General features: G+C 38.4%; 2 protein-coding genes across 2 annotated transcripts; both read right to left on the minus strand.

Moving 5' to 3' along the window:
- Positions 1 to 1,402: 1,402 nt before the first annotated feature.
- On the minus strand, positions 1,403 to 10,975 carry LOC124878241 (zinc finger protein OZF-like). The gene is made up of 2 exons (XM_047382102.1): positions 9,194 to 10,975; positions 1,403 to 3,728 (listed from the first exon to the last, which is right to left on the minus strand). Exons 1-2 carry the CDS (start codon positions 9,549 to 9,551, stop codon positions 2,539 to 2,541), a joined length of 1,548 nt encoding a protein of 515 aa, XP_047238058.1. The 5' UTR covers positions 9,552 to 10,975; the 3' UTR covers positions 1,403 to 2,538.
- A 1,077-nt stretch (positions 10,976 to 12,052) lies between these two features.
- On the minus strand, positions 12,053 to 17,351 carry LOC124878242 (zinc finger and SCAN domain-containing protein 2-like). Its single transcript, XM_047382103.1, has 3 exons — positions 17,057 to 17,351; positions 16,581 to 16,626; positions 12,053 to 13,911 (listed from the first exon to the last, which is right to left on the minus strand). Exons 2-3 carry the CDS (start codon positions 16,584 to 16,586, stop codon positions 12,436 to 12,438), a joined length of 1,482 nt encoding a protein of 493 aa, XP_047238059.1. The 5' UTR covers positions 16,587 to 16,626; positions 17,057 to 17,351; the 3' UTR covers positions 12,053 to 12,435.
- Positions 17,352 to 22,225: the final 4,874 nt, after the last annotated feature.

Below are 22,225 nucleotides of genomic sequence, written 5' to 3' on the forward strand. Positions count from 1 at the left end.
TGGTAATTATTACCTGCTTGGGAGATAAAATCCTGATCAATAAATGTTTTCTTTTTCACGGGGTGACATAGATTCTGTCTAAAGAATCATGTTACGTGATAAATTTGCTTTAAGGTGAGGCAACTCAGCTTATTTCTTTTAAAGCAGAGAACATGCTTTGCTTTGATTTTGGAAACCAGAATAAGATATAATACCTTGCAGTTTGAGATAAATCCTTGTTAAAAACAGATATGGTTCATGTTTGTATTCATTATAACTGATATTAGTGTTTGCAAGAAAACAAAAACGTTTCATTTTAAATAATTTAATCTGCAGGTGTTTGGATAATTTTGGGTTTCACTGTAAACAACCAATGGAGCTGCGCAGCAGTCACCGATCCTTGACCTAGATAACAGAATCACAAATGACATAATGTTGCTTTTTCTACACTTATACAGTTTTACAGTGGGTTCTCACCAGGTACTCCGGCTTCCTCCCACAGTCGAAAGACATGCCGGTTAGGTTAATTGGTCACTCTAAATTGCCCTTAGGTGTATGAATGAGTGTGTGTATGGTTGTTTGTGTGTTGCCCTGTGATGGACTGGCGACCTGTCCAGGGTGTACCCTGCCTCTCGCCCATAGACTGCTGGAGATAGGCACCAGCTCCCCCGTGACCCACTATGGAATAAGCGGTAGAAAATTACTGACTGACTTGACTAATCTGCAATGTTCAGAAATGAAACCTTTTTGAAGACAATTTGCTACTAATAAGATATCTACATAATTCTTCATAAAGATTCAGAGGAAATAACAACAGATACATTTTACACTTTGGTTGATCCTCCTAACCAGGGTGTCTAACCAACTATTGCCTGGAGGCAATTTATAATTAGGCTTTCTCAGTTTACATTATCTCACTCTGAGACAAGTCTGTGATGATTTTCTTTTAACTACTGATATCAAACAGTTAAATTCAAAAATATTCATACACCTGACCAAGACGCTTATTTCTGATAAGGAATGGGACAGAAGACTCTCAAAAATCCAAGAATGTTAAAGACTAAACACTTATCTGTTATTTACATTTTCTCAAAAAAACGTTCATGCTGAAAGTTATGGCCATCTCAATATTCAATAGAAAAATCTCTATAAAAGTTATTATTACAACAATCAAACCCTTCTTACAACTGCTGAGCACTTTTAGCATGTTTCAACTGGTATTTGGATGATTTATCTTTAGTGATGAGCACCAAGTCTTGGAGGTTGGAAGGCATGCCTGCCATTACCCTAATCTATAGCTCTATACACAGCTTCCCAATCAGATTCAAGTCGGGATTCTTACTTCTAGTCCGAAGAAACATGTAATAAAAAGGAAAAAGAAAATAAATTTGAAAATTTAAATATTTAGAATCATCAATTGTAGTTTGATTTCTAAAAAACACAGCTTTTTATTTCCATGAAAGAAACCTCTCTCCAACACTGAATCAGCACCAGCAAACATTTATATAAACGAATAAATTAAAATGAACATTTTGAACATCAAAATTTGCCTACAGATACATAACTCAGGACAGAACACATGTTATTTTATTTCTTTCAACTAGATGTCAGCATCTGTCCTGGTAAACAGCTGAGCTGCTGATAAAAACGTGTTTTTTTAATTCAAGCATTTTTACTTCTGAAATTTTAGTATAGTTTTGATTTTAGTTTTACAAAACTACAAAACAATAGAAATGCATTCATTTGTACATTGATGTCACCATGTCATGCCATGAGGACTTTATGAACAGCAAAATATTCTATTTTAATTCAGTAGTTTGACTTCTACAAATCGGCAACAGTTGCTTCTAATACCACGTGGTTAACAATCTCGAAAGCTCTCTCACAGCAATCATCTTTTCCATGTGAACAACATAAAATACTAATTTGTACACCTAATTGGCTACATTAAGTCAAAGTGATTTGTAGACACACCTGCCAGTACAATGTGTTTTTCATCTGAACACTCCACAGCACATATCTTCCGATCGTCAACACAGACTGAGAAATAAAACATGCGCTTCCTAGCAAGTAACTGAAAATATTGACCAGACCTAAACAACACAAAAACATCGGATCCAACCTGTAAACCTTGGGCAGGCCTTTTAAATAAACATTTTAAAAACAACCATGCATGAACTACTATTTGCCTTTATTAACCATAAAATATTTTAAGCTCACTACACAACAGGCGCTTACATCAGCCAAAAGTCAGCCTCAGTGAATTAGGCTCAGAAGGTGGTTTGATTAGTTTACTATGAAGTTAAGATGCCGAATAAAAAATAAGAAAACATATTAAGTTATTGATGCTTTCGTGAAAAGCCTTTTAAAACATGTAGCTGGAAATGCTCAACTATGTGCAACCTGTGATTATTTAGTGATTTTTAACTGTCACTGATCGTTTTTAAATGTTATGTTTTCACTGGTGATTTAGGTTGACATTTTAAGCATGATCGACAGAGCCCAACTTCTCCCCTGGGAAGTACAATAGTGTTTAAGAATCTTACAAGATTTACAAGTTTACACCTGCTCACCTCTGTGAGTTTTCATGTGATCAGTCAGGTCTCCACGTTGAGAAAAACTTGAGCCACAAATTTCACACAGATTCAACTCCTCACTAGTGTGAATTTTCATGTGAACAGTTAAATTACTTCTTTGACTAAAGTTTTTTCCACAGGTCGTACACGAGAAAGGCTTTTCACCTGTATGAATCCTATTGTGGTGAAATAAACTTCCTCTTTTGCTAAAACTTAGTCCACACGTAAGACATGAGAACGGCTTCTCACCTGTATGAGTTCTCATGTGACCAGACAAACTGCTACTTAGAGAGAAACTTTTTCCACAAATCAAACATGAGAAAGGCTTCTCACCTGTGTGAGTTCTCATGTGACAGGTCAAGTGAATTTGCTGAGTAAAACTTTTTCCACAAATCAAACATGAGAAAGACTTCTCACCTGTATGGGTTCTTATGTGCTTAGATAAATTTCCTCTTTCACTGAAACTTTTTCCACAAGTCAAACATGAGAAAGGCCTCTCACCTGTGTGAGTTCTTATGTGCTGATTTAAATAATTCCGAGCAAAAAATTTACCACAAATTTTGCAAGACAGTTTATCATTCATGTGAGTTTTCTTCTGTCTTTTTACCTCTGGACTGTCTACATTCTCATTGTGACCTCTGATTGTCTGACACTTTTTATTTTGTCTCAGTTCTTCCCCTCTACTTGTTCCTGATTTTTCATGAATGCTCCTTTCCTGGTTTTGGTTCTGCGGTTCAGAAGAGATCTGGTCCCTGCTTAGTTCTTGCTCCCTGTTTTTCTTGTTCTTGTAAGCAAGGTTCACTATAAACATTTCAGTGTCCTGCTTAGGTTCAAACTCCTTTTTCTCCAGATTGATACAAAATTCCTCCTGTTCATCTTTTATATGTGGTAGTTCTGATTCTTGTAGCTCCTCTTTAACACAGATGACTTCTAGTTCATCCTGGTTCTCTTGCATCTGCTGAGGTTCTAGTTCTTCCTGTTTGTATTTTATTTGTAGTGGTTCATGTTTCTCCTGTTCCTCTTTCATCTGCAGTGGTTCCACCTCTCCCTGAGTCTCTTGCATCTGCTGAGGTTGTAGCTCCTTTTGGTGCAAACTCGAGTTCCTCTCATAGTTGTGGAATTGCTGCTCAGAAAGAGAATCCCTCTCCCTCCAGAAATAATGCTTAGGCAGGTCTGGACAGGCAAAAGGGAAAAAATGCTGATTAAGAATTTTTATTGGTCAGCTGTCTTCATTAGTTGATCTTTGAACATTGTCTCTTTTATACTTTTATTAAAACGGACAATTGCTCTTCACAATATAATTTATCACTGTTTCGGCAGCCTATTGCATGAGCATTCATTAACGGTATATAAAATTAAAGAGCGCACACCCCCCACCAAAATCTTCCCTTTTATTGTTGTCATTTTTAGAGCAACCACATTTAAAGTTATCCCCAAACATTAGACTCACAGCCGTGCACCCAACCAGATACACATATATACATGATGCTAACCAAGCCTATAGCTTAATACCAGGCATTTAGTTTAGTTATGAAATCATTAAGATCTTTAATCTGGAATGTGTTCAGAATTGAAAGAAATATAAAAATATAACCTAGAAAAACTGTAGGCAGATAATGCATTACTTTTAGGGTACTCATATGTAAAACAAAACCATAAACGCTACGCACACCACAGTTTCCTCATGCCTTTCTACCTTTCTACACTTCCAAATGGGGGGTGACCATCTAATTAACAAAACAATGTTTACTGACAATGAAAGCATTTCTGACCCCAATGGAAGATTTGAAATAATTAACATCATCATTTATAATATTGCATAACATACTGGAGACATACAGTACAGACCAAATGTTTGGACACACCTTCTCATTCAAAGTTGTCTTTATTCTCATGACTATGAATATTGTAGCTTCACACTGAAGGCATCAAAACTATGAATTAACACATGTGGAATTATATACTGAACAAAAAAGTTTGAAACAACTGAAAATATGTCTTATATTCTAGGTTCTTCAAAGTAGCCACCTTTTGCTTTGATTACTGCTCCACACATTCTTGGCATTCTGTTGATGAGCTTCAAGAGGTAGTGACCTGAAATGGTTTTCACTTGGTGTGCCCTGTCAGGTTTAATAAGTGGGATTTCAAGCATTATAAATGGGGTTGGGACCATCAGTTGTGTTGTGCAGGAGGTGGATACAGTACACAGCTGATAGTCCTACTGAATAGACTGTTAGAATTTGTATTATGGCAAGAAAAAATCAGCTAAGTAAAGAAAAACGAGTGGCCATCATTACTTTAAGAAATGAAGGTCAGTCAGTCCGAACAATTGGGAAAACTTTGAAAGCGTCCCCAAGTGCAGTCACAAAAACCATCAAGCGCTACAAAGACACTGGCTCACATGAGGACCGCCCCAGGAAAGGAAGACCAAGAGTCACCTCTGCTGCGGATGATAAGTTCATCCAAGTCACCATCCTCAGAAATCGCAGGTTAACAGCAGCTCAGATTAGAGAACAGGTCAATGCCACACAGAGTTCTAGCAGCAGACACATCTCTAGAACAACTGTTAAGAGGAGACTGTGAATCAGGCCTTCATGATAAAATAGCTGCTAGGAAACCACTGCTGAGGACAGGCAACAAGCAGAGGAGACTTGTTTGGGCTAAAGAACACAAGGAATGGACATTAGATCAGTGGAAATCTGTGCTTTGGTCTGATGAGTCCAAGTTTGAGATCTTTGGTTCCAACCACCGTGTCTTTGTGCGGCGCAGAAGAGGTGAACGGATGGACTCTACATTCCTGGTTCCCACCATGAAGCATGGAGGAGGAGGTGTGATGGTGTGGGGGTACTTTGCTGGTGACACTGTTGGGGATTTATTCAAACTTGAAGGCATACTGAACCAGCATGGCTACCACAGCATCTTGCAGTGGCATGCTATTCCATCCGGTTTGCGTTTAGTTGGACCATCATTTATTTTTCAACAGGACAATGACCCCAAACACACCTCCAGGTTGTGTAAGGGCTATTTGACCAAGAAGGAGAGTGATGGGGTGCTGCACCAGATGACCTGGCCTCCACAGTCACTGGACCTGAACCCAATCGAGATGGTTTGGGGTGAGCTGGACCGCAGAGTGAAGGTAAAAAGGCCAACAAGTGCTAAGCATCTCTGGGAACTCCTTCAAGACTGTTGGAAAACCATTTCAGGTGACTACCTCTTGAAGCTCATCAACAGAATGCCAAGAGTGTGTGGAGCAGTAATCAAAGCAAAAGGTGGCTACTTTGAAGAACCTAGAATATAAGACATATTTTCAGTTGTTTCACACTTTTTTGTTCAGTATATTATTCCACATGTGTTAATTCATAGTTTTGATGCCTTCAGTGTGAAGCTACAATATTCATAGTCATGAAAATAAAGACAACTCTTTGAATGAGATGTGTCCAAACTTTTGGTGTGTACTGTACAACGGTAAAAATAACAATGTATTTCTTACTTTAAATATTTACATCAGACGTCGGCAACAACCCAAGTTATCTACATGAAGAAGGGAATGTGCAAAAAGACATCCAAACCCAAGAAACCATCTGAAATCTTTCAGTTTTTTCGATAGCATCTGTGCTGCTTGTGTTCAAGTTAATATTAGCCAGTTATATAAACTGGTGGCCTATAAAAAGGTTCATCATAACCACCATTGGAGCTATAGTCCGGATGTTAAAAGAACATTATTTCACCATAAACCAGCCATGTCCAGGTTCTTGGCAGGGCCTAGCTCAATTCGTGGCAGTGGCAGCTAGAAATGGCACCCTCTGGTGGCAGCTCAGGTGCCAGGGGTGCCAGAGGTTTACTGCCAACAATTGAGCTTGCTGTCTGTCCAGATCCCCCACATTTCGACACGGGTATGGCTGCAGCCTGGAGACCTCCCGTGTGGTGAACTTAAGCTTCGCCCCCCATGTGCTTCACTCTCAAAATACAAACTCACGTCATATATCATCATAACTTGTCCTTTTTTCAGGTAATCAAATGTCTGGTTTTAATTGTTCCTCTACCGTTTTATGTATGATGTTTAAGAAATTTTTCGATCACTTGTTGAATAGCATCTTCATAACATTGTTTATAAAGACAATTTTTGTAGTTTTCTATACATATAGGGAAAACTTCTTTGTTTTTATTTAAATGTAACCTTTAAACTTAACCTTAATTATCTCTAGGCAGAGCTTCCTCTTTGTTTGAAATCAGAATGTGGTCACCCTGCTTCTCTTTCTTTATCCTCACAGCTGGAAGACTTCAGGACTTTTAAGCTCTCATCAGGAGCACCGTACATAACAATTTCCCCTTGATGTGTGAAATTAATGCATAGCATCTTATCATTCTTTATTTATTCACACACACAAACACACAGGACAAAATCAGCAACTATGAACACAGAAAACTAACAGGTGAGATCCATAAAAGAGCTCAAAAGTAGCTGAGGGTCAATACTGCATCTTGCAGAACTTGCTGCAGGGTAGGGATCCTCTGAATATATACCCCACAGCTCAAATGGGATCACTTGGTGTTGTTGTTTCCTGTGGTCCTTCTACTACCTAATAAGGTAGAATATAGTTTTCTACATTCAATAATTATTGTTTTGGATTAATATCAGTACTAATCATGAATGTCAAATATCCAATACAATTTATATTTCTAATTCTAATAATGTCCAATACCTTTTGGTGAAATATACAGAAAATGATTTTCAATGAATAGCATGCAAAGCAGAGATCGTAATTACATTGAGTTTTACAGTCTGCAATATCTAAATAATTCTAAAGATATCAAAAACTAAAATTGAATAGTGTTGAAAAAAACACCAAACTGTGTCAGAGAGTTAATATGCACCTGGGAATAACACTCGCACCCACATCACAGTTTTTGACAAACACACACGTAAGTCCTCACCAATACAGACAGTGGCCAGCAGATTTTAAAGTGCCTCTCTGCATCCTGCCTTTTGACTGTAGTAATACTGCAGTAAGGGAAATGGCCACTGTTTCTTGGCCTGCAGGCATGATGGCATTATGTTATGTAGAAATCTATAAAGAGACAAAAGTAATCATGTACAACATTATGTGCTTTCTTTCTAAAATACAGCAACTTGCTTTGCAGCAATGGTGACAAGCGAACAAGTGATAATGGCATAGCACAAACCTCAGGAGAACAAACCTTCATGTTGGAGTGCATTTTGCACCTCGAAGTGCTGAAAAACCATGGCCTTCGACCTTGTCTTGTACATGCCAATGGAGCAAAAAGAACAGTGAAAGTGCACACAGCACTCTGTGCATCTCATCACCAGTGGTGGATTTGTTCTAAGGGGGCACAATACAGATTTGCCTATGATACTATGATACTGGTAATGTGGATGAGGGGTGGTGTATTACCAGCACGTTTATCAGAAAATGTATGAAAAAAAAACAGCATGTATTTTTTTTTTTCCAGCACACTAATATTTACAGGAAAAGATAGAAAACAGAAAAATTCCCCTGCTCTTAGTGGCTAACATTTGGTATTAGCAGATGTTTCTTCAAATACAGAATTATGTATCAAACCAAGGTACACTTTACGTTTCAAACGTAATGATAAAAGCTATCCAGTCTATTGGCAAATTTAGCTATTTCTAGATGGATAGTAAAAGATCGCCCTCTAGTGGAATATACCAGTGATGCCGCCAGCTCATATCTCCGTCGACGAACTTTTCTTCTTCGTTTTTTATTGACAGTTGTTCATCGGAGGAGTTTTCATATCCCAGCGTTATACTGACCGCTTTATAAGTACTGCAGCAGTCTCTGCACACCTCAAATCGGTTTACTTCTCGTGTAAGAAACATTTAAAATTGACATTTGATCACCCGAAAAAAGGACGCCATGCTGATATATTACGCGAGTTTATATTTTGAAAGGTAAACGCACAGGGGGCGTGGCTTAGGTTCACTAGACGAGCGCTATTAAACTTGGTCTCCAGGCTGCAGTCCTCCACTGCTGCTCATCTCTGACAGAAGAGTTGGAAAAATAAACGAAAGGAGTTGTACCAATAGCCAAAGAGCACCCGCTGATATTTAATGTTCACCAATATTGTACCATACTGTTATTGTTGGTGAGGAACAGAGCTGCACTACATGTTGGAGTAAATTTACATAGATGACATTTTTTAAATGAACGCTGTCTTACACAAATTGTGCTGGTTGAAAATGATTCAGATCCAGCTGTTAAACTGCAGGAATCCTAACACACAACTTACTAACGCCACATATCCTGCCTTAGCCTGTACAGATATTACAGTTCAAATAAGACCAAATATGCTTGTTCGTTCAGTCGGACACGTTGCTGTAGCAGAGTGTAGTCTCCAGTTTCAGCGTATTTTTCAATTTATTTGAATCATGTTTTAAAGTTAGTTAGAAATGTTGTAGGATGCCTGGCATAAAATAATAATTGTGTATTTAATACCTCTGAAAGAAAACTACTACAACAGTTTTTAAATCGTTTATTTACCTTCGCGGTATTTTGATCGGGCATTGATGCAGCCACACCTTTGTACACACGTCCAACAATACATTTCTGCAGCTCTGTGCTCAATAAAATGACATCAGTGACTTTGATTACTCATACCTATTCTCTGTAGGTTTATTGGAGGTTTCAATTTAGTTTCCAGCAGTCTGAGACGATCCAGCTCTTCCTCGTAATGGTCGATGGTTTTATCAACCTCTGTGAAGATTTCTTCAGCAGCTGCGGTCAGTCGCTCCCTGATAAACTCTCTCAGAGACTGAGCTGAAGACATTGTTGCTGCAGAGACAACATTCAGCTGAGAAAACACAACAAAGCTAATAATGCTAACAAGCCCAGATCTCCTTCCTGATTTGATATAGGCTGAAAAGAAAAGTCTTGGCTCATCGCCACCTTGTGGACGGAAGTATAACTGGCAAATGTGAATGGAAAGAAAGATCTGGACATGTATCAGTAATGACATTTCTATTTCCTAATATATATTTTGTCAAAGTAATTGTTGCTACCAACTAAGAGCAGTTTAACCACAAATTGTCAGTTGACACTGACATACCATAACTAGTTCTTGTTTGTGTGTCATTTTACATTTGGTGCCAAGTCCACGTAAAATGATGGGTGAAAAGACACAATTATACAATTTTCATGCTCTCCAACATTCTGGATTATATCAAAATATCAAGGGTATGCTGTAGATTAACTGGACTGAAGGTGTTTTGAAATCCAGCAGTACTTTAAAGTATACATAATAATCAGTCCCTTTGGTCAGGGACATCGGTCATAATAATCACGGATACAGTAATGTTGTCTCTGATCTGTTCTAAAGTAACATATTCTAATTTAAAAACCATTTGGAGGAGCATTTGGAGGTTTTGAAGTTATTCGACATTTGGATGCTTAAGCATATCATCTCACAGCTTTGTAAATGTTCTGGGGTGTGACTTAATGTGTTGGCTTAAAACACGCCTAACATCTTCAGAGTGAGGCCTACTGGTAAGTAGCACGATATAACAAATCCAGTCTTTATTCACATTTTTTATTCACTCAAATCCAAGTAATCCTTCAAGTTAATGACACAACACATTTGTATATATTTTATTTATGTGTCTGTTAGGTGCCAGCTCTTCGCATAGGTTATATAGAGCCCCAACTACTGGAGAGGGCAATGGTGCAAGAACTCAGAAAAAAAAGAAAAATACAAGGGATGGGTATGTGATGCAAAATCAGTAGTTCAGAATTACTATTAGACTGTCTTCAAAATAAGAATCAAAACATCAATTTACAACAATTTTAAAAAGTGACCTGAAAATCCTACTGTATCAGCTTTCTGCAGGATTTCCTTTTCAGTCTGCAGTTTTTTCACCAAATGTTTTAGTGGCCTTGGCGGCAACTGGTGTTTGTAAACTGAGCCTCTAGAGGGATGAAGGACGCAGCATCAATGAAGGTCCCAATCATTATAAGATGGGGTTGATAGCTGTGATATCAATACAATTTATTGAATATTAAGAGGGGTATAAATAATTCTTAACATGCTATTTTTCATTAAATGTAAATATATTCTTTTTAGGATTTGTTCTCGTTTTACATCGATTTGTCTTTTCAGAAATGCCCATCTCAACTGCATCTTCATAATTGAATGATAATAGTTTTATATCTAAATCTGCAGGTGTTTGGATAATTTTGGGTTTCACTGTAAACAACCAATGGAGCTGCGCAGCAGTCACCGATCCTTGACCTAGATAACAGAATCACAAATGACAGTTGCTTTTTTTACACTTTTACAGTTTTACAGTGGGTTCTCACCGGGTACTCCGGCTTCCTCCCACAGTCAAAAGACATGCCTGTTAGGTTAATTGGTCTCTCTAAATTGCCCTTAGGTGTATGAATGAGTGTGTGCATGGTTGTTTGTGTGTTGCCCTGCGATGGACTGGCGACCTGTACCCCGCCTCTCGCCCATAGACTGCTGGAGATAGGCACCAGCTCCCCTGCAATCCACTATGGAAGAAGTGGTAGAAAATGACTGACTGACTGACTGACAGTTTTTCTACCCTTTGAACTCTGTTTTGGACATTATACACTAACACACAATACTTTTTCATATCTACATAAAAGCATGTACATGTGCGTTTAAAGTTAAATAAAATACTTAGTCTGCTCAAATGTTTGGCTGTTTTGTGTACCAGCAATATGATAAAAGTCATCGATTTGATAATTAGAAATCGGACAATAAATCTGAATGTGATGATAATAAGCTTATGTGGCTATTGTGTGGCTCTAAGAATGTCATGATTTATTTTACAGGTAAGAAACAAAGCAATGACAAATTAAAAACTAAATTTAAAAGGTACGAACAGCTGGTACATTTCTTGCTTCAGTTAGTTTCTTGATTAATTAATTTTTTCTACATTTCAGAAAATAAAAGCAAATTGTGATTATTCATTATTGTGACTCTTAACAAGTGACATCGTTTTGTTTCTAAGAAACAAAATATAGTCACTGATCAATTTTTAGCTTTAAATATAACCTAAGTAACAACTGGAAATAGTTGTCCAACAATTACTGGAGGCATGTTTAAATAACATAAGCCTATTGATCATTGTTGAAAGGTGCACCAGTGTTCACTATCCCTAGAACAGAAACTTTTTTAACCAAAAAAAATAAACATACATACTTATAATAAGGTGTGCATTTGAGACATAGTTTTTCTTACCTATGTCTCACTTGGCTGGCAGGATAGTCCATAAAAGTCAACTAATGCAATCAAGTGTCGAAAGGCTGTTCAGCACTCTCTAATCTGGTCTGGCAAAACATTCCAGATGGTTTTTAAGGTTTAGTCGAAACTCTGGAGTCAGATCACCCAGAGAATGCACTTCTCAATAAGGAGTAATCAAGAGACTGTTCAACCAATCAGAAGCTGAGTTGGGGTGATATGAGAACTATCTCGAGTTAGACAATATTTACTAAGAGTGAATTCTACAGTTTTATTGAAAATACTTTCATTACACTAAATGTAAAAAAAAACATGATTATTAATTATTTATTAAGTAGACTTTCTGAATTTCTAAATTAGCAAAATAAGATTATTAGCTGAGCAGTTTGTTTTGATTAGATCTTGTGTCTTACAAAGACATTTTGATAAGGCGAAAACCAACAGCTGTTGGTTAAAGGTCAAATCCAAGGAATGGAGGACTCACAAAAAACATCTCATCTGGAGTTCTCAACTTAGTTCTTAAAAATATATCCCAGGACTTATACGATTCACAGGATTAAACCTGCTCACCTTGGTGACTTCCCATTTAATCAGTCAAGTCACCATTCTGAGAGAACCTTGAACCATAACTTTCTCATGACTACAACTTCTCAACTGGGTGAGTTCGCATATGAACGGTCAAATGACTGCTTCGACGAAAACTTTTTCCACAGCTCAAACATGAGAAAGGCTTCTCACCGGTGTGAATTTTCATGTGATCACTCAAGTGAATTTGCTGGGTAAAACTTCTTCCACAAGTTAAACATGAGAAAGGCTTCTCACTTGAATGGGTTCTCATGTGCTGAAATAAATTTCCTCTTTCACTGAAACTTTTTCCACAGTTTGTACATGAGAAAGGCTTCTCACCTGTATGGATTCTCAGGTGATCGTTCAAGTGAATTTGCTGAGTAAAACCTTTTCCACAGGTCAAACATGAGAAAGGCTTCTCACCTGTATGAGTTCTTGTGTGCTGAAATAAATTTCCCCTATTAGTGAAGCCTTTTCCACAGGTCAAACATGAAAAAGGCCTCGCACCTGAATGAGTTTTCATGTGCTTAGATAAATTTCCACTATCACTAAAACGTTTTCCACAGGTCAAACATGAGAAAGGCTTCTCACCAGTGTGAGTTCTAATGTGGATTTTCAGCTTGCTTCCAGTAATAAAATTTTTTCCACAGGTTGTACATGAGAAAAGTCTCTCACCTGTGTGAATTCTCATGTGTTCTGTCAAATAAGTTCGAGCAAATAACTTTCCACAAACTTTACAAGAAGACAAATTATCATTCATGTGTGTTGTCTTCCGTCGTTTTGTGGTTGGATCGTCTACAGTGTCACTGAGATCTCTGGTTTTCTGACACCTCTTATTTTGATTTAGTTCTTCATCGCTACTCGATCCTGAATCTTGATAATTGCTCATTTCCCGATTTTGGTTTTGAGATTTAGAAGAGATCTGGACAAGTATTTCCCTGTTTGCATTTGGTTCCCAGTGGTAACTTTCCTTAAAGGTGGTATTAACGGCGAAGGTATCAGTCTGCTGTTTTAGTTCTAGCTGCTCTTTCTCTAGACCCATACAGAGTACCTCCTGTTCATTCTTTATCTGTAGAGGATCTGCTTCTTCATGTTCAACCTTTATCTCAGGAGGATCTGGTTCATGTTCAACCTTTATCTCGGGAGGACCCGACTCCTCTTGTTCATCCTTTATCTGGGGTGGTTTGGGTTTTGCCCACTCCTCTTTAATCTGTGGAGGTTCTATTTCTTCTTGTTTGGCCTTTATCCGCAGAGATTCTAGTTCTTCTTTTACCTGGTAAGGTTCAATTTCTTCTTGTTCATCTTTTATTTGTGATTCTGGTTCCTCTTGGTCCACTTTCATGAAGAGAGGCTCTGGTTCTCCCCGATTTTCTCTTCTCCACAGAGGTTCTAATATTTTCTTTTCTTCTTTTATCCATGCAGGTTTTCCTTTGCCATGGTTTTCCATCATGTGCTGAGATCCTGGTTCTTCTTGGCCCAAAATGCAGTTCCTCTTCTGGTTGCTGAACCGCTGGCCAGTACGAATATCCTCTTCCTTCCAGACACAATGCTGTGAGTGGTTTGGACAAGCAAAAGAATAAACAATGATGATTAATGTGACAATAACAAAAAATAGTTATTTCACAGAACAAAAGACGGTTTGGAGATTACTAACCATCAAAATATCAAATAACCACACATTTGCGCTTTTTCAGAAATTAAAATTAGAAGTATTGTTTGACTCACCCACCCTGCAAATCAAATTATACCAAATACATCTTATAACATGATATAAACTCAACTTACCTAAATCGTTGCTCTGTGCTTTAGTTAAACTGTACAAGACAGGTTTATCCCTTTCTGTAAAAAATATATATTTTGTGTGCTTTTTTTGTGAATACTAATTTAGATATTAAGACTCTTTTCAGAGATCCGCAAGAAAGGAAATAAATGACTACAAAAAATAAAGTTCACTCTTCAATACATTCATTACAAGAGCACAGGGATTGAGTACTCACAATAACAACCTAAATGCGTTACTACAGCATCCGGGTCAAGTTCAATGACAGGGAGGACCTGCCCTTTTCTGGGGCTAAGTGACAACTGTGTAGTCTCATTTTGACAATGTCTTTTCACTTCACATCACTGACCCTTCCTTGCATGCAAAAGGGCCGTCCAGCAGTATCTCTTTATGATAGCTACCACACCATGGCCACCATTGTTTATAAGAGCTAAGTAGTAAGCATGTTTTGTTCACAAACTAGCATAAAACAGTTTTTTCTGTGGTTCTACCAAAACAGAAAACCCATCATGTCTAGAGTGCCTATCTCATTCAATGTGTCTCAGTATGCTGCATGCAAAAGCAGCAAAGAGTAATTTGTGCATTGTAGCCAGCTTGAAACATTGACCCTAGAAAGGTCAATTGTACATTTATACATGATTTTGACAAATCCAGCTGCAGCCAGGTATTCTCTCTTGTTCAAAAACGATGGAACCTGAGGAGATGGAGAATTATGCTTGTGTTTGAATGCATGGCATGTTGAAGTGAACAGATAGACAAATCCTCCCCGTTTGTGGGATGGAGGATGGCCTGAGTGGGTGGAACCTGCAGCCACAGCTACAGGTCCAGTGATGATATCATTGTAGTCACTTGGCATACTGTGTGGCATTAGACAGGGGCTGGTAACAGGTGTTAAGGCATTACATTTTAAAGGCTATGATGTTAAAACTTTTAAAATCTCCATCACACTGCTGCTACAGTGTAAGGTTCATTTATTACAGTGCCATTGAAAGTTCTGGAATGAGGAGAGTTTGGACAGCTCACTCTGGTAGGTCTTTAGAGCATTATACCCTCTGTTCCTCTCATTACTCTTTTATACAAGAAATACCTCCAAAATAAAGAGTGCCACCAACGGAGGTAAAGCTTTTTGCAAGTAAAGGTTTTATGCTAAAAGTGAGCAGAAATGGAAAGAAAGGATCTGCCCTTAGCATGTTTATTTAAATATGTTTAAAAATAGTTAGCTTTAGCTTTCCATCACTTAAAAAAAAAAAGGACAAAACCAATCAGAAATAGTGTCCTATTTTAGCTGGAATTAAAGTTTATTCCACAAATTTTGACTGAAGTAAAATATATTTAGCTTTGGATGCATTGTACATGAAAAAGGACCATAAACACTCTGGGCTCTCGATTATTTTAGAAGCAGCAATGTAATAATCATTGTTTTTTGTTATAAAAGCAACATAACTATTTTTGTTTGTAAAAACACCGTATATAAACATATAAACAAAACATTTTTCTTTTTAATTCCCTTTTGATATATTTATATTTAAAATGTCTTAATTGGAACCAAAGTCAAATTCCCAAATTCCTTGTTTGCATCACAAACATGGTGAATAAAATTAATTCTGATTTGTATCCAGTAGGTCTCATTACTCAATAGTTATATAGTTTTTTTTATAATTTTGTCATGCTTTTAGATGTAAATCATTGATGTCTCAAACCCAGGTCCTCTGTCCTGCACGTTTTCATGCTGCAACACAAATGGTTCAGATGTTTTAGGTATAGGTATTTTTTTTACTTTCAATGTCTATTTTTATATGAAATGTAGTAGGTTCCTAAGTCTTTGAGTGACATGCCATCCAATGATGTGTAGAGAGTGTTAGAGGTTTTAATAACCATTTCATTCAGATCATTTTTGATGAAATGCAGTTTTTCAACACACCACTTCTCTTTTCTTAGCAGCAGTTTGTCAAAAAGTGTTTTCCCTTTCATTGCGAGGACCAACAATATGGCTGCATACTTTAGAATTGATCTCAATGAAAACATCATGAAGCTTAATGCCATACACAGATTTTTTGTAGGTTAACAAACTTGTGAGCAGCAACAATACTTACAGCTCCGTCTGTCATAAAATGCACTACAATGAAAACTACACACAACCCTACCATGCAACTTAAAATTAGTCTTCTTATGCTTCAAAATATAACACCTGCTGTACAAGCCCAGAATAAAAATGAGCGTGCTTTCAAAAAATCTTTTGTATTAATTCCCACATAGTTAGGTAGTGAAATATCTGAACATGAAACTATTGTCCACTTGTTGAATTTATTTTCTTATCACTTGTTCAGTAATGAATATGGATATAGCAAATTATCACTATATGAAGTTCATTGTTGACACTTATATATCACAGTCCTCCGTGCTGCTTCATGTCAGTGTTCAGAAGTTTGTCTCCTCACCGTCATCTTCAATGGTGTTGAAGAAATTCCTTAATCCGCTTCTAGCCTGAATGATCAGAAAAATACAAATGTGGGGTTTCTTTAAATCTAAACTAAAACAAGATCAGTCTCTTAATTTAACGTTAAGTGCAATGCTGATAGATGCTTTGGCCTAAGAGAAGGTGTCCTTCAGGAGCAAAACTGTTTCTGGATTTAAAAGAAAATATAAACTGAGCAATCATTTGCTTAGTTTATTAGGATTCTGTTTAAAGAAAAGGTTACATCTGATGTTTCCTATTTCCCTATAACTCAGATCTTCACTCTGTGATACTTTCGTCTCAAACTAAACTGAGATTTGGTGATTCATAATGAGAATGTTTCCTTGGCTGATTCACCTGAGTTGGGCCACTAAACTTCAAGAAAGATAATTTTAACCATAAAATCCCTTCAACAAGACTTTCCTGCAGTAAAACATTAGTACCGCTGATGGTTCGTACCTATTCTCTGTAGCTTTATTTGGTGTTTACGTCTGATTTCCAACAGTCTGCGCTGAAGATCCAGCTTTTCCACGTATTGGACGACGGTTTTATGATAAAACCATCGCCCATCGTTTGATGAAACTTTTATCAACCTCTGTGAAGATTTCTTCAGCAGCAGCGGTCAGTCGCTACCTGATAAACTCTCTCAGAAACTGAGCTGAAGACATTGTTGCTGCAGAGACACAAATATTCAGCTCAGAAAACACAACAAAGCTAACTCTGCTAACGCGATCGTCTTTTTCCTTCTTTCTTCTTCTTCGATTTTATTAGCGACTCGCAACCAACGTTTTTGTGCATATCGCCACCTACTGTACCGGAGCGTGTAATTTCAGGGCGTCTCAGGCTGCTGCTTGTTGGTGACCCCAATTGTAAGTTTTGCAAAGAGCATCCAGAAACATTTATTTTGGAATTGTCATGTTACAAAGAAATTTTGGAAGGAATGTAACAACTTAATAATTTGCAATATTGATGTCATGGTTTCACTGAGGTATGAGCATATTATTTTTGGTTTTCATGGAAAGAATACTAATACAAACAGAATACTAGCAAGTACCCTAATTGTAATATTTGGCAAATTTTATATTCACAAATGTAAGTTTTCATCATCTTCACCTTTTTTTTTCCAGTTTTGGTTAAGGAAATCGAACTATATTTATCCACTATTTGTAAGAGTACAAACAAAAATGCTATAAAAACGTATGAATGTTGTAGGTCACTTAACATTTTTAATTTGTCATAACGTGTCCGTTATTTTCTGTACCAACTGTATTTATTGTGGAAGCCTATCCATCTGACATACTTTGTCAAATATTCTGTGTTCTATGTCCTGTTGTGTCATTGTATTTGTAAGCAAGATTGTTTTAAAAAACAAAACAGGCTGCTGCTTGTTGGTTCTTCTTCTTCTTGGATTTTCTTTGCGTTTGGCAAAAAACATTGTGTGCGTTACTACCACCAACTGGAATGGAATGTGGATCGTGATACTAAACTGCCACATATATATATAAACTACCTTCATCTTCTATACCGCTTCTTCCATAGTGGGACACTGGGGAGCTGGTGCCTATCTCCCGCAGTCTACGGGCAAGAGGCAGGGTACACCCTGGACAGGTCGCCAATCCATCGCAGGGCAACAGACATACAGGACAAGCAACCATGCACACACTCATTTACAGGTCCTTCTCAAAAAATTAGCATATTGTGATAAAGTTCATTATTTTCCATAATGTAATGATGAAAATTTAACATTCATATATTTTAGATTCATTGCACACTAACTGAAATATTTCAGGTCTTTTATTGTCTTAATACGGATGATTTTGGCATACAGCTCATGAAAACCCAAAATTCCTATCTCACAAAATTAGCATATTTCATCCGACCAATAAAAGAAAAGTGTTTTTAATACAAAAAACGTCAACCTTCAAATAATCATGTACAGTTATGCACTCAATACTTGGTCGGGAATCCTTTGGCAGAAATGACTGCTTCAATGCGGCGTGGCATGGAGGCAATCAGCCTGTGGCACTGCTGAGGTCTTATGGAGGCCCAGGATGCTTCGATAGCGGCCTTTAGCTCATCCAGAGTGTTGGGTCTTGAGTCTCTCAACGTTCTCTTCACAATATCCCACAGATTCTCTATGGGGTTCAGGTCAGGAGAGTTGGCAGGCCAATTGAGCACAGTGATACCATGGTCAGTAAACCATCTACCAATGATTTTGGCACTGTGAGCAGGTGCCAGGTCGTGCTGAAAAATGAAATCTTCATCTCCATAAAGCTTTTCAGCAGATGGAAGCATGAAGTGCTCCAAAATCTCCTGATAGCTAGCTGCATTGACCCTGCCCTTGATAAAACACAGTGGACCAACACCAGCAGCTGACACGGCACCCCAGACCATCACTGACTGTAGGTACTTGACTCTGGACTTCTGGCATTTTGGCATTTCCTTCTCCCCAGTCTTCCTCCAGACTCTAGCACCTTGATTTCCGAATGACATGCAGAATTTGCTTTCATCCGAAAAAAGTACTTTGGACCACTGAGCAACAGTCCAGTGCTGCTTCTCTGTAGCCCAGGTCAGGCGCTTCTGCCGTTGTTTCTGGTTCAAAAGTGGCTTGACCTGGGGAATGCGGCACCTGTAGCCCATTTCCTGCACATGCCTGTGGATGTCTGGATGTTTCTACTCCAGACTCAGTCCACTGGTTCCGCAGGTCCCCCAAGGTCTGGAATCGGCCCTTCTCCACAATCTTCCTCAGGGTCCGGTCACCTCTTCTCGTTGTGCAGCGTTTTCTGCCACACTTTTTCCTTCCCATAGACTTCCCACTGAGGTGCCTTAATACAGCACTCTGGGAACAGCCTATTTGTTCAGAAATTTCTTTCTGTGTCTTACCCTCTTGCTTGAGGGTGTCAATAGTGGCCTTCTGGACAGCAGTCAGGTCGGCAGTCTTACCCATGATTGGGGTTTTGAGTGATGAACCAGGCTGGGAGTTTTAAATGCCTCAGGAATCTTTTGCAGGTGTTTAGAGTTAACTTGTTGATTCAGATGATTAGGTTCATAGCTCGTTTAGAGACCCTTTTAATGATATGCTAATTTTGTGAGATAGGAATTTTGGGTTTTCGTGAGCTGTATGCCAAAATCATCCGTATTAAGACAATAAAAGACCTGAAATATTTCAGTTACTGTGCAATGAATCTAAAATATATGAATGTTAATTTTTCATCATGACTTTAGGGAAAATAATGAACTTTATCACAATATGCTAATTTTTTGAGAAGGACCTGTACACCTAAGGGCAATTTAGAGAGACCAATTTACTTAACAGTCATGTTTTTGGACTGTGGAAGGAAGCCAGAGTACCTGGTGAGAACCCACATATGCAGAGGGAGAACATGCAAACTCCATATGGTCGGGAGTCAAACCCAGGACCTTCTTGCTGCAAGGCAACAGTGCTACCAACTGCGTCACCGTGCAAACTACACATATTTGTAAGAAATACTATTTTCTCTTTATTAACTCTGTCTTTTTAAGGTATCTAAACAAAAACAAAAATACAATTCCGTTCTATTGTCTTTGTCCACAAGGTCTTGTACAGAGCTCTCAAGTTTAATGAAATGTTCAGAGTTAGATTATGTCAACTGCTGCTGAAGAAACTACAGATTATGGATGTTTTGGCCACAGCAGTCCCTCTACCTCACTTTGTTCTCCCAACTGTTTTATTAAGATAATCATCTTCGCTACAAATAACCACAAATAGAAATCGCAAAAACTAGTTAATCCAATAAAGGACAGATTTAGACAAATACATAAATTAAACATGCATTTGATGCAAAATGCAGAAGCTTTTGAAATTAATGTAACCCTTTGCATTTCAGGGCACATTCATTTGTCACTGTTCAAATTATAGTTTTAACAATCAGAAGTGTCAGAAAGTTCGTTCTGATTACTAAGATTTAATATCCAGTATGATGACATTTCTGAAAACAGTCATCAGAATATGACTGAATATTTCAGTTGGACAGGCTCAACAGCGCCCTCTGGAATTACATCTAATGATCGCAGAATTTGATTTAACACCCTTTGGCTAGGAAACGTCAAAGGGCTCAAAATTAAATAAATAAATGAAACATGAAATAAGTACCTACATCAATAAATAATAGATAAACATATAATGTGACAATGAAATTGTGAAATAATTAAATACATATTCGATTCTCAGCTCATTATTATGAAATATATTTAATTTTCCCTTAAAAAACAGCGTTTCATATAAAATGTTTACCTAATAATTCCAGCCGTTTTTTGTTTTTGGGGGGGGGGGGGGGGATTATAATTGCTCTCCAGAATATTAGCATCGACGACGCAATTGTGGATACCATAAGAGCCATTGAGCACTGTGCCCACATTGCTGAACTCTGTGAAGAAATTCGAGATATTTGTTGGATGCATAGAAAAATATCTGAAACTAACGTGTCGCTCTCACCACGCTAGTATTGATCCAATTCTGATCCCGATTTGGCATCGATGTTTTCGATCGTTCCGCCCACCTCTAGCTTTGTTATTTTTTTAGTGTGAGGCATGTCATGTGTGTGTGTGGAGTCAGGAAAATGTGTGTGTCTCACGCTCATTGCGTGAGGCTTGAGAGCTCTGAGTCTTGTATCTCCAGTTGGAACCTGTTGTCATGACCAGTTCCCTCGTTTCAGCATATTTGGCACAAAACAATAAAACATGTCCCAATGTTTCTTCTTGAAAACAAATTTTCTGTAGCATGTTTCCCCAATTTAAATAATATAGGTATTATTTAGACATATGAATAAACAATAATATATTTAGTTTAATTGGGGCCAAAAAGAAAACTCATACTTGTTCATCTACTTGCAGACTCAGTAGAGAAACCCAGACTTCCCTCTCCCAGACACCTCCTCCAGCTCCTCCGGGGAGAGCCCAAGGCCAGCCAAGAGACATATTCCCTCCAGCGTGTCCTGGGTCATCATCCAATGGGCTCAGCTCTCTCTTCACCACAACGGACTGGCACAGTGCCCCCATTACTGTGGCAGCCACACAGATCCATCTGTCAATCTCCCGCTCCATTTTTTCCCCTACTCGTGAACAAGACCCCGAGATACTTAAACTCCTCCACTTGAGGCAGGAACTTCCCTCCAACCTGAAGAGGACAAGCCACGCTTTTCCGGTCGAGAACTTGGAGGAGCTGATCCTCATCCCAGCCGCTTCACACTCGGATGCAAACCGCCCCAGTGCATGCTGTGGGTCCTGGCTAGAGGGGCCCAGCAGGACCACGTCATCTGCAAAATAAAAAGACGAAATCCACTGGTCCCCAAACTGGACCCCTCCGGTCCTTGGCTGCGCCAAGATATTCTGTCCATAAAAGTTATGAACACGACCGGTGACAAAGGGCAGCCCTGTCGGAGTCCATCATGCACCGGGAAAAGGTCCGACGTAGTGCAGGCAATGCAGCCCAAACTCCTGCTCCTCTTGTACAGAGACTGGATGGCCCCTAATAGAGTGCCCCCGACTCCGTACTCCTGTAGCATGCCCCCACAGGGTACCACGAGGGACAAAAACCACACTGCTTGTCCTGTAGCCAAAGTTCGACCATCGGCCTTTCCACCAATACCC

The sequence above is a fragment of the Girardinichthys multiradiatus genome, chromosome 12 (genome assembly GCF_021462225.1).
Source record: "Girardinichthys multiradiatus isolate DD_20200921_A chromosome 12, DD_fGirMul_XY1, whole genome shotgun sequence".
Classification (NCBI taxonomy): domain Eukaryota; kingdom Metazoa; phylum Chordata; class Actinopteri; order Cyprinodontiformes; family Goodeidae; genus Girardinichthys; species Girardinichthys multiradiatus.